Genomic DNA, 14,198 nt, shown 5'->3' with positions numbered 1-14,198 from the left:
ACAGTGTAGTGTATAGTGTAGTAGTGTATAGCGTAGTGTATACTGTAGCAGCGTATAACCAGTGACCTCAAACACGTGTACACCAGTCTCTCTCAGAGACGAACGGACACTCCGGCCACACAATCCCTCAAAAGCCTTCACACCAAACCGAGAGGAAGGAGCCATCCAAAGATCCAATCGAAGGAGGAGGTTAGGAATCACGGTGGGGCACGTGAAATCGATTTATCTAGGGCGATGTTGCCTTTCCAAGCCGATCAGACTCTCAGCAAGGGTTCCGTCCGTGAAGCTTTCCACGTGTAGGGGCACCATGTCAACGGGGACGGAGGCCGACGGATAGGCAGTGGTTGGAAAGACTCCATCAGCGTGGCTTGATTTGTCCACGTGGTGTATAGGAGCGTGGTGTAGTGTGTAGTGTAGTGTAGTAGTGTAGTGTGTAGTGTAGTGTATAGGGTAGTGTATAGTAGTATGTAGTGTGTAGTGTATAGTGTAGTGTGTAGTGTAGTAGTGTAGTGTGTAGTGTATAGTGTAGTGTATAGTGTAGTGAATAGTATAGTAGTGTATAGTGTAGTGTATAGTAGTGTAGAGTATAGTGTAGTAGTGTATATTGTAGTATGTAGTGTATAGTGTAGTCTATAGTGTAGTAATGTATAGTGTAGTAGTGTATAGTGTAGTGTATAGTGTAGTGTATAGTGTATAGTGTAGTAATATATAGTGTAGTGTATAGTGTAGTAGTGTATAGTGTAGTGTATAGTGTAGTAGTATATAGTGTAGTGTATAGTGTAGTAGTGTAAAGTGTAGTGTATAGTGTAGTAGCGTAAAGTGTAGTGTATAGTGTAGTAGTGTATAGTGTATTGTATAGTTTATAGTGTAGTAGTATACAGTGTAGTGTAGTAGTGTATAGTGTAGTGTAGTAGTGTAGTAGTGTATAGCGTAGTGTATACTGTAGCAGCGTACAACCAGTGACCTCAAACACGTGTACACCAGTCTCTCTCAGAGACGAATGGACACTCCGGCCACACAATCCCTCAAAAGCCTTCACACCCAAACCGAGAGGAAGGAGCCATCCAAAGATCCAATCGAAGGAGGAGGATTAGGAATCACGGTGGGGCACGTGAAATCGATTTATCTAGGGCGATGTTGCCTTCCCAAGCCGATCAGACTATCAGCAAGGGTTCCGTCCGTGAAGCTTTCCACGTGTAGGGGCACCATGTCAACGGGGACGGAGGCCGACGGATAGGCAGTGGTTGGAAAGACTCCATCGGCGTGGCTTGATTTGTCTACGTGGTGTATAGGAGCGTGGTGTAGTGTGTAGTGTAGTAGTGTAGTGTAGTGTGTAGTGTATAGTGTAGTATGTAGTGTATAGTGTAGTCTATAGTGTAGTAGTGTATAGTATAGTAGAGTATAGTGTAGTGTATAGTATAGTAGTGTATAGTGTAGTGTATAGTGTAGTAGTGTATAGTGTAGTGTATACTGTAGCAGGGACTGGGACGGAGGCCGACGGATAGGCAGTGGTTGGAAAGACGCCATCGGCGTGGCTTGATTTGTCTACGTGGTGTATAGGAGCGTGGTGTAGTGTGTAGTGTAGTGTGTAGTGTAGTGTGTAGTGTTGTAGTGTAGTGTATAGAAGTGTGTAGTGTAGTAGTGTATAGTATAGTAGAGTATAGTGTAGTGTATAGTATAGTAGAGTATAGTGTAGTGTATAGTATAGTAGTGTATAGTGTAGTGTATAGTTGTGTAGAGTATAGTTTAGTAGTGTATAGTGTAGTATGTAGTGTATAGTGTAGTCTATAGTGTAGTAATGTATAGTGTAGTAGTGTATAGTGTAGTGTATAGTGTAGTGTATAGTGTAGTAGTGTATAGTGTAGTAGTGTATAATGTAGTGTATAGCGTAGTGTATAGTGTAGTAGTGTATAGTGTAGTGTATAGTGTAGTCTATAGTGTAGTAGTGTATAGTGTAGTGTATAGTGTAGTGTAAGTGTAGTGTATAGTGTAGTAGTGTATAGTGTAGTGTATAGTTTATAGTGTAGTAGTATACAGTGTAGTGTAGTAGTGTATAGTGTAGTGTAAATTGTCGTAGTGTATAGCGTAGTGTATACTGTAGCAGCGTATAACCAGTGACCTCAAACACGTGTACACCAGTCTCTCTCAGAGACGAATGGACACTCCGGCCACACAATCCCTCAAAAAGCCTTCACACCAAACCGAGAGGAAGGAGCCATCCAAAGATCCAATCGAAGGAGGAGGTTAGGAATCACGGTGGGGCACGTGAAATCGATTTATCTAGGGCGATGTTGCCTTCCCAAGCCGATCAGACTATCAGCAAGGGTTCCGTCCGTGAAGCTATCCACGAGTAGGGGCACCATGTCAACGGGGACGGAGGCCGACGGATAGGCAGTGGTTGGAAAGAGGCCATCAGCGTGGCTTGATTTGTCTACGTGGTGTATAGGAGCGTGGTGTAGTGTGTAGTGTAGTGTGTAGTGTAGTGTACAGTGTAGTGTGTAGTGTAGTGTGTAGTGTAGTGTGTAGTGTAGTAGTGTAGTGTGTAGTGTAGTGTATAGTATAGTAGTGTATAGTGTAGTGTATAGTTGTGTAGAGTATAGTGTAGTAGTGTATAGTGTAGTATGTATTGTATAGTGTAGTCTATAGTTTAGTAATGTATAGTGTAGTAGTGTATAGTGTAGTGTATAGTGTAGTGTATAGTGTATTAGTATACAGTGTAGTGTATACTATAGTAGTGTATAGTGTAGTGTAAAGTGTAGTAGTGTATAGTGTAGTAGTGTATAGTGTAGTGTATACTGTAGTAGTGTATAGTGTAGTGTATGATGTAGTAGTGCATAATGTAGTGTATACTGTAGAAAGTGTATAGTGTAGTAGTGCATAGTGTAGTAGTGTATAGTGTAGTAGTATACAGTGTAGTGTATAGTGTAGTAGTGTATAGCGTAGTGTATACCGTAGCAGCGTATAACCAGTGACCTCAAACACGTGTACACCAGGCTCTCTCAAAGACGAATGGACACTCCGGCCACACAATCCCTCAAAAGCCTTCACACCAAACCGAGAGGAAGGAGCCATCCAAAGATCCAATCGAAGGAGGAGGATTAGGAATCACGGTGGGGCACGTTGAAATCGATTTATCTAGGGCGATGTTGCCTTCCCAAGCCGATCAGACTATCAGCAAGGGTTCCGTCCGTGAATCTATCCACGTGTAGGGGCACCATGTCAACGGGGACGGAGGCCGACGGATAGGCAGTGGTTGGAAAGAGGCCATCAGCGTGGCTTGATTTGTCTACGTGGTGTGTAGGAGCGTAGTGTAGTGTGTAATGTAGTGTAGTGTGTAGTGTAGTGTGTAGTGTAGTGTATAGTAGTGTCTAGTGTGTTGTGTAGTGTGTAGTGTGTTGTATAGTGTGTAGTGTAGTGTGTAGTGTAGTGTGTAGAAGTGTATAGTGTAGTAGTGTATAGTATAGTAGAGTATGGTGTAGTGTATAGTATAGTAGTGTATAGTGTAGTGTATAGTTGTGTAGAGTATAGTGTAGTAGTGTATAGTGTAGTATGTAGTGTATAGTGTAGTCTATAGTTTAGTAATGTATAGTGTAGTAGTGTATAGTGTAGTGTATAGTGTAGTATATAGTGTAGTGTATAGTGTAGTGTATAGTGTAGTGTATAGTGTAGTAGTGTATAGTGTAGTAGTGTATAGTGTAGTAGTGTATAGTGTAGTAGTGTGTAGTGTAGTGTATAATTTATAGTGTAGTAGTATACAGTGTAGTGTAGTAGTTTATAGTGTAGTGTAAAGTATAGTAGTATACAGTGTAGTGTATAGTAGTGTATAGTGTAGTGTATAGTGTAGTAGTGTATAGTGTAGTAGTATACAGTGTAGTGTAAAGTGTAGCAGTGTATAGTGTAGTGTATACTGTAGCAGCGTATAACCAGTGATCTCAAACACGTGTACACCAGTCTCTCTCAGAGACGAATGGACACTCCGGCCACACAATCCCTCAAAAGCCTTCACACCAAACCGAGAGGAAGGAGCCATCCAAAGATCCAATCGAAGGAGGAGGTTAGGAATCACGGTGGGGCACGTGAAATCGATTTATCTAGGGCGATGTTGCCTTCCCAAGCCGATCAGACTCTCAGCAAGGGTTCCGTCCGTGAAGCTATTCACGTGTAGGGGCACCATGTCAACGGGGACGGAGGCCGACGGATAGGCAGTGGTTGGAAAGACGCCATCAGCGTGGCTTGATTTGTCTACGTGGTGTATAGGAGCGTGGTGTAGTGTGTAGTGTAGTGTGTAGTAGTGTAGTGTAGTGTGTAGTGTAGTGTGTAGTGTAGTGTATAGTGTAGTGTAGTGTATAGTGTAGTAGTGTATAGTATAGTAGAGTATAGTGTAGTGTATAGTATAGTAGTGTATAGTGTAGTGTATAGTAGTGTAGAGTATAGTGTAGTAGTGTAGTATGTAGTGTATAGTGTAGTCTATAGTGTAGTAATGTATAGTGTAGTAGTGTATAGTGTAGTGTATAGTGTAGTGTATAGTGTAGTAGTATATAGTGTAGTAGTGTATAGTGTAGTAGTGTATAGTGTAGTGTATAGTGTAGTAGTGTATAGTGTAGTGTATAGTGTAGTAGCGTAAATTGTAGTGTATAGTTTAGTAGTGTATAGTGTAGTGTATAGTTTATAGTGTAGTAGTATACAGTGTAGTGTAGTAGTGTATAGTGTAGTGTAAAGTGTAGTAGTGTATAGCGTAGTGTATACTGTAGCAGCGTATAACCAGTGACCTCAAACACGTGTACACCAGGCTCTCTCAGAGACGAATGGACACTCCGGCCACACAATCCCTCAAAAAGCCTTCACCAAAACCGAGAGGAAGGAGCCATCCAAAGATCCAATCGAAGGAGGAGGATTAGGAATCACGGTGGGGCACGCGAAATCGATTTATCTAGGGCGATGTTGCCTTCCCAAGCCGATCAGACTCTCAGCAAGGGTTCCGTCCGTGAAGCTATTCACGTGTAGGGGCACCATGTCAACGGGGACGGAGGCCGACGGATAGGCAGTGGTTGGAAAGACGCCATCGGCGTGGCTTGATTTGTCTACGTGGTGTGTAGGAGCGTGGTGTAGTGTGTAGTGTAGTGTGTAGTGTAGTGTGTAGTGTAGTGTTGTAGTGTAGTGTATAGTGTAGTGTTGTAGTGTAGTGTATAGTAGTGTGTAGTGTAGTGTGTAGTGTAGTGTATAGAAGTGTATAGTGTAGTAGTGTATAGTATAGTAGAGTATAGTGTATAGTATAGTAGTGTATAGTGTAGTGTATAGTGTAGTAGTGTATAGTGTAGTGTATAGTGTATAGTGTAGTAGTATATAGTGTAGTAGTGTATAGTGTAGTGTATAGTGTAGTGTATATTGTAGTAGCGTAAAGTGTAGTGTATAGAGTAGTGTATAGTGTAGTAGTGTATAGTGTAGTCTATAGTTTATAGTGTAGTAGTATACAGTGTAGTGTAGTAGTGTATAGTGTAGTGTATAGTGTAGTCTATAGTGTAGTAGTGTATAGTGTAGTGTATAGTGTAGTGTAAGTGTAGTGTATAGTGTAGTAGTGTATAGTGTGGTGTAAAGTGTAGCAGTCTATAGCGTAGTGTATACTGTAGCAGCGTATAACCAGTGACCTCAAACACGTGTACACCAGGCTCTCTCAAAGACGAATGGACACTCCGGCCACACAATCCCTCAAAAGCCTTCACACCAAACCGAGAGGAAGGAGCCATCCAAAGATGCAATCGAAGGAGGAGGTTAGGAATCACGGTGGGGCACGTTGAAATCGATTTATCTAGGGCGATGTTGCCTTCCCAAGCCGATCAGACTCTCAGCAAGGGTTCCGTCCGTGAAGCTATTCACGTGTAGGGGCACCATGTCAACGGGGACGGAGGCCGACGGATAGGCAGTGGTTGGAAAGACTCCATCGGCGTGGCTTGATTTGTCTACGTGGTGTATAGGAGCGTGGTGTAGTGTGTAGTGTAGTAGTGTAGTGTGTAGTGTAGTGTGTAGTGTAGTGTGTAGTGTAGTGTGTAGTGTAGTGTAGTGTTGTAGTGTGTATAGTGTGTAGTGTAGTAGTGTAGTGTGTAGTGTAGTGTGTAGTGTAGTGTATAGTGTAGTGTAGTGTGTAGTGTAGTGTATAGAAGTGTATAGTGTAGTAGTGTATAGTATAGTAGAGTATAGTGTAGTGTATAGTATAGTATAGTAGTGTATAGTGTAGTGTATAGTGTAGTGTATACTGTAGTAGCGTAAAGTGTAGTGTATAGTGTAGTGTATACTGTAGTAGTGTATAGCGTAGTGTATACTGTAGTAGTGTATAGTGTAGTGTATACTGTAGCAGGGACTGGGACGGAGGCCGACGGATAGGCAGTGGTTGGAAAGACTCCATCAGCGTGGCTTGATTTGTCCACGTGGTGTATAGGAGCGTGGTGTAGTGTGTAGTGTAGTGTGTAGTGTAGTGTTGTAGTGTAGTGTTGTAGTGTGTTGTGTAGTGTGTAGTGTAGTGTGTAGTGTAGTGTGTAGTGTAGTGTATAGTAGTGTGTAGTGTAGTGTATAGTGTATTGTAGTGTGTAGTGTATAGTGTGTAGTGTAGTGTATAGTGTAGTCTTGTAGTGTATAGTGTGGTGTATAGTGTATTGTATAGTGTAATTTATAGTGTGGTAGTGTATAGTGTAGTGTATAGTGTAGTGTAAAGTGTAATAGTGTATAGTGTAGTGTATAGTGTAGTGTAGTAGTGTATAGTGTAGTGTATAGTGTAGTAGTGTATAGTGTAGTAGTATATAATGTAGTAGTGTATAGTGTAGTAGTGTATAGTGTAGTCTATAGTGTAGTAGTGTATAGTGTAATGTATAGTGTAGTGTGTAGTGTATAGTGTAGTAGTGTATAGTGTAGTGTAGTGTATAGTGTAGTGTATAGTATAGTAGTGTATAGTGTAGTGTATAGTGTAGTGTATAGTGTAGTAGTGTATAGTGTAGTGTATAGTATAGTCTATAGTGTAGTGTATAGTGTAATGTATAGTGTAGTGTATAGTGTAGTGTATGGTGTAGTGTATAGTATAGTGTATATTGTAGTATATATTGTAGTGTAGTGTAGTAGTGTATAGTAGTGTAGTGTATAGTGAAGTAGTATATAGTGTAGTGTATAGTGTAGTGTATAGTATAGTAGTGTATAGTAGTGTATAGTGTAGTGTATAGTATAGTGTATAGTAGTGTATAGTAGTGTATAGTGTAGTGTATATTGTAATGTATAGTGTAGTATATAGTGGAGTGTATAGTGTAGTGTATAGTGTAGTGTATACTATAGTAGTGTATACCGTAGTAGCAGTATATAGCGCGGTGTATCAGCCTACAAACACACAAACACCCACACAAACACACACCTCAGTACGACAACTCTCCCCCCCAATCTCCCCCACGCCTCCCCAACTCCTTCCACGACATCTCTCAGGGCCCTGTGAGCCTCGAGGCGTCTCTCCGGAACTCCTCGTCCGTGATGAAGAACGTTAAGATCGCCAGCGTGGCCGTCCAGCTCGAGATGAAGGCCCTCTGGGACGAGTTCCACGAGCTGGGGACGGAAATGATCGTCACCAAGGCCGGGCGGTACAATCACGATGGCTTGTTACACCATGCACTACGTTACTATACACTATACACTACTGTACACCATGCACTACGTTACTATACACTATACACTACTGTACACTATACACTACATTACTATACACTATACACTACTGTACACTATACACTACATTACTATACACTACATTACTATACACTACATTACTATACACTATACACTACTGTACACTACGTTGCTATATACTACTATACACTATACACTACGTTACTATACACTATACACTACTGTACACCATGCACTACGTTACTATACACTATACACTACTGTACACTATACACTACATTACTATACACTACATTACTATACACTATACACTACATTACTATACACTATACACTACTGTACACTACGTTACTATATACTACTATACACTATACACTACGTTACTATACACTATACGCTACTGTACACCATGCACTACGTTACTATACACTATACACTACTGTACACTATACACTACATTACTATACACTACATTACTATACACTACACACTACATTACTATACACTATACACTACTGTACACTACGTTACTATATACTACTATACACTATACACTACGTTACTATACACTATACACTACTGTACACTGCGTTACTATACACTATAGACTACTATACACTATACACTGCATTACTATACACTACACTATACACTACATTACTATACACTATACACTACTATACACTATACACTACGTTACTATACACTATACACTACTGTACACTGCGTTACTATACACTATACACTACTATACACTATACACTGCATTACTATACACTACACTATACACTACATTACTATACACTATACACTACTATACACTATACACTACATTACTATACACTACACTATACACTACATTACTATACACTATACACTACTATACACTATACACTACGTTACTATACACTATACACTACTGTACACTGCGTTACTATACACTATACACTACTATACACTATACACTGCATTACTATACACTATACACTACATTACTATACACTACACTATACACTACATTACTATACACTATACACTACTATACACTATACACTACGTTACTATACACTATACACTACTATACACTACGTTACTATACACTATACACTACTATACACTATACACTACATTACCATACACTATACACTACATTACTATACACTACATTACTATACACTATACACTACATTACTATACACTACATTACTATACACTATACACTACATTACTATACACTACATTACTATACACTACATTACTATACACTACATTAATATACACTATAGACTACTATACACTACATTACTATACACTATACACTACATTACTATACACTATACACTACATTACTATACACTACATTACTATACACTATACATTACATTACTATACACTATACACTACATTACTATACACTATACACTACATTACTATACACTATACACTACATTACTATACACTATACACTAGATTACTATTCACTATACACTACATTACTATACACTATACACTAATATACACTATACACTACATTACTATGCACTACATTATTATACACTATACACTACATTACTATACACTATACACTACATTAGTTTACACTATACACTACGTTACTATACACTATACACTACTTTACTATACACTATACACTACGTTACTATACACTATACACTACTGTACACTATACACTACATTACTATACACTATACACTACTGTACACTATACACTACATTACTATACACTACATTACTATACACTATACACTACATTACTTTACACTATACACTACTGTACACTACGTTACTATATACTACCATACACTATACACTACGTTACTATACACTATACACTACTGTACACTGGGTTACTATACACTATACACTACTATACACTATACACTACATTACTATACACTATAGACTACTATACACTACGTTACTATACACTACTATACACTATACACTACATTACTATACACTATACACTACGTTACTATACACTATACACTACTGTACACGACGTTACTATACACTATACACTACTATACACTATACACTACATTACTATACACTACATTACTATACACTATACACTACATTACTATACACTATACACTACATTACTATACACTATACACTACATTACTATACACTATACACTACATTACTATATATTATACACTACATTACTATACACTACATTACTATACACTATACACTTCATTACTATACACTACATTACTATACACTACATTACTATACACTATACACTACATTACTATACACTAATATACACAACGTTACTATACACTATACACTACTATACACTATACACTGCTATACACTATACACTACATTACTATACACTATACACTACATTACCATACACTAATATACACTACATTACTATACATTACTATACATTATGTAACTATACACTAATATACACTACATTACTATACACTATACACTACTATACACTATATATTACTATACACTATACATTACTATACACTACTATACACTATACACTACATTACTATACACTATACACTATACATTACTATACACTATACATTACTATACACTACTATACACTATACACTACATTACTATACACTATACACTACTATACACTATACATTACTATCCACTACATTACTTTACACTATACACTACTATACACTACTATACACTATACACTACTATACACTATACATTACTATACACTACTATACACTATACACTACATTACTATACACTATACACTACATTACTATACACTACATTACTATACACTATACACTACATTACTATACACTATACACTACATTACTATACACTATCCACTACATTACTATACACTATACACTACATTAATATACACTATACACTACTATACACTACTATACACTACATTACTATACACTATACACTGCTATACACTACATTACTATACACTACATTACTATACACTATACACTACATTACTATACACTAATATACACAACGTTACTATACACTATACACTACTATACCCTGCTATACACTATACACTACATTACTATACACTATACACTACATTACCATACACTAATATACACTACAATACTATACATTACTATACATTATGTAACTATACACTAATATACACTACATTACTATACACAATACACTACTATACACTATATATTACTATACACTATACATTACTATACACTACTATACACTATACACTACATTACTATACACTATACATTACTATACACTATACATTACTATACACTACTATACACTATACACTACATTACTATACACTATACACTACTATACACTATACATTACTATCCACTACATTACTTTACACTATACACTACTATACACTACTATACACTATACACTACTATACACTATACATTACTATACACTACTATACACTATACACTACATTACTATACACTAAACACTACATTACTATACACTACATTACTATACACTATACACTACATTACTATACACTATACACTACATTACTATACACTATCCACTACATTACTATACACTATACACTACATTAATATACACTATACACTACTATACACTACTATACACTACATTACTATACACTATACACTGCTATACACTACATTACTATACACTACATTACTATACACTATACACTACATTACTATACACTAATATACACAACGTTACTATACACTATACACTACTATACACTGCTATACACTATACACTACATTACTATACACTACATTACCATACACTAATATACACTACATTACTATACATTACTATACATTATGTAACTATACACTAATATACACTACATTACTATACACAATACACTACTATACACTATATATTACTATACACTATACATTACTATACACTACTATACACTATACACTACATTACTATACACTATACATTACTATACACTATACACTACTATACACTACTATACACTACATTACTATACACTATACACTACTATACACTATACATTACTATCCACTACATTACTTTACACTATACACTACTATACACTACTATACACTATACACTACTATACACTATACATTACTATACACTACTATACACTATACACTACATTACTATACACTATCCACTACATTACTATACACTATACACTACATTACTATACACTATACACTACATTACTATACACTATACACTACTATACACTACATTACTATACACTACATTACTATACACTATACACTACATTACTATACACTATACACTACATTACTATACACTATACACTACATTACTATACACTATACACTGCTATACACTACATTACTATACACTATACACTACTATACACTACATTACTATACACTAATATACACTACTATACACTATACATTACTATACACTATACATTACTATACACTACTATACACTATACACTACATTACTATACACTATACACTACTATACACTATACATTACTTTACACTATACACTACATTACTATACACTATACACTACTATACACTATACATTACTATACACTATACATCACTATACACTACTATACACTATACACTACATTACTATACACTATACACTACATTACTTTACACTATACACTACTATACACTATACATTACTATACACCATACACTACATTACTATAGACCATACACTACGTTACTATACATTATACACTACTATACACTATACAGTACATTACTATACACTACATTACTATACACTATACACTACATTACTATACATTATACACTACTATACACTATACAGTACATTACTATACACTACATTACTATACACTATACACTACATTACTATACACTACATTACTATACACTATTATACACTATACACTACATTACTATACATTATACACTACTATACACTATACAGTACATTACTATACACTACATTACTATACACTATACACTACATTACTATACACTACATTACTATACACTACTATACACTATACACTACATTACTATGCACTATACACTACTATACACTACATTACTATACACTATACACTACATTACTATACAATATACACTACATTACTATACACTATACACTACATTACTATACACTACATTACTATACACTATACACTACATTACTATGCACTATACAATACATTAATATACACTATACACTACATTACTATACACTACGTTACTATACACTACACTACATTACTATACACTATACACTACATTACTATACACTATACACTACATTACTATACACTATACATTACTATGCACTACATTACTATACACTACATTGCTATATACTGTACACTATACATTACTATAAACTACATTACTATACACTATACACTACATTACTATACACTACATTACTATACACTATACACTACATTACTATACACTATACACTACATTACTATACACTATACACTACATTACTATACACTACATTACTATACACTACATTACTATACACTATACACTACATTACTATACACTATACACTACATTACTATACACTACTATACACTATACACTACATTACTATACACTATACACTACTATACACTATACATTACTTTACACTATACACTACATTACTATACACTATACACTACTATACACTATACATTACTATACACTATACATCACTATACACTACTATACACTATACACTACATTACTATACACTATACACTACATTACTTTACACTATACACTACTATACACTATACATTACTATACACCATACACTACATTACTATAGACCATACACTACGTTACTATACATTATACACTACTATACACTATACAGTACATTACTATACACTACATTACTATACACTATACACTACATTACTATACATTATACACTACTATACACTATACAGTACATTACTATACACTACATTACTATACACTATACACTACATTACTATACACTACATTACTATACACTATTATACACTATACACTACATTACTATACATTATACACTACTATACACTATACAGTACATTACTATACACTACATTACTATACACTATACACTACATTACTATACACTACATTACTATACACTACTATACACTATACACTACATTACTATGCACTATACACTACTATACACTACATTACTATACACTATACACTACATTACTATACAATATACACTACATTACTATACACTATACACTACATTACTATACACTACATTACTATACACTATACACTACATTACTATGCACTATACAATACATTAATATACACTATACACTACGTTACTATACACTACGTTACTATACACTATACACTACATTACTATACACTACGTTACTATACACTACACTACATTACTATACACTATACACTACATTACTATACACTATACACTACATTACTATACACTATACATTACTATGCACTACATTACTATACACTACATTGCTATATACTGTACACTATACATTACTATAAACTACATTACTATACACTATACACTAC

The 14,198-nt window shown here is 35.6% G+C and overlaps 1 protein-coding gene across 1 annotated transcript in view; it reads left to right on the top strand.

The window, feature by feature from the left end:
- Positions 1 to 7,436: 7,436 nt before the first annotated feature.
- LOC142922804 (T-box transcription factor TBX1-like) overlaps positions 7,437 to 14,198 on the top strand; it is a 40,063-nt gene continuing 33,301 nt past the window's right edge. Inside the window, exon 1 of the mRNA XM_076063739.1 lies at positions 7,437 to 7,610. Coding sequence (XP_075919854.1) covers positions 7,504 to 7,610 — 107 coding nt within the window. The 5' untranslated portion in view covers positions 7,437 to 7,503. The remainder of the gene's footprint in view (positions 7,611 to 14,198) is intronic.

This window comes from Petromyzon marinus, unplaced genomic scaffold (assembly GCF_048934315.1).
Source record: "Petromyzon marinus isolate PM22_M1 ecotype Great Lakes invasive population unplaced genomic scaffold, UKy_Petmar_22M1.pri1.0 PM_Scaffold_175, whole genome shotgun sequence".
Taxonomy (NCBI): domain Eukaryota; kingdom Metazoa; phylum Chordata; class Hyperoartia; order Petromyzontiformes; family Petromyzontidae; genus Petromyzon; species Petromyzon marinus.
The sequence above is the reverse complement of the archived record's forward strand: the minus strand, read 5'-3'. Positions and strand labels throughout refer to the sequence as shown.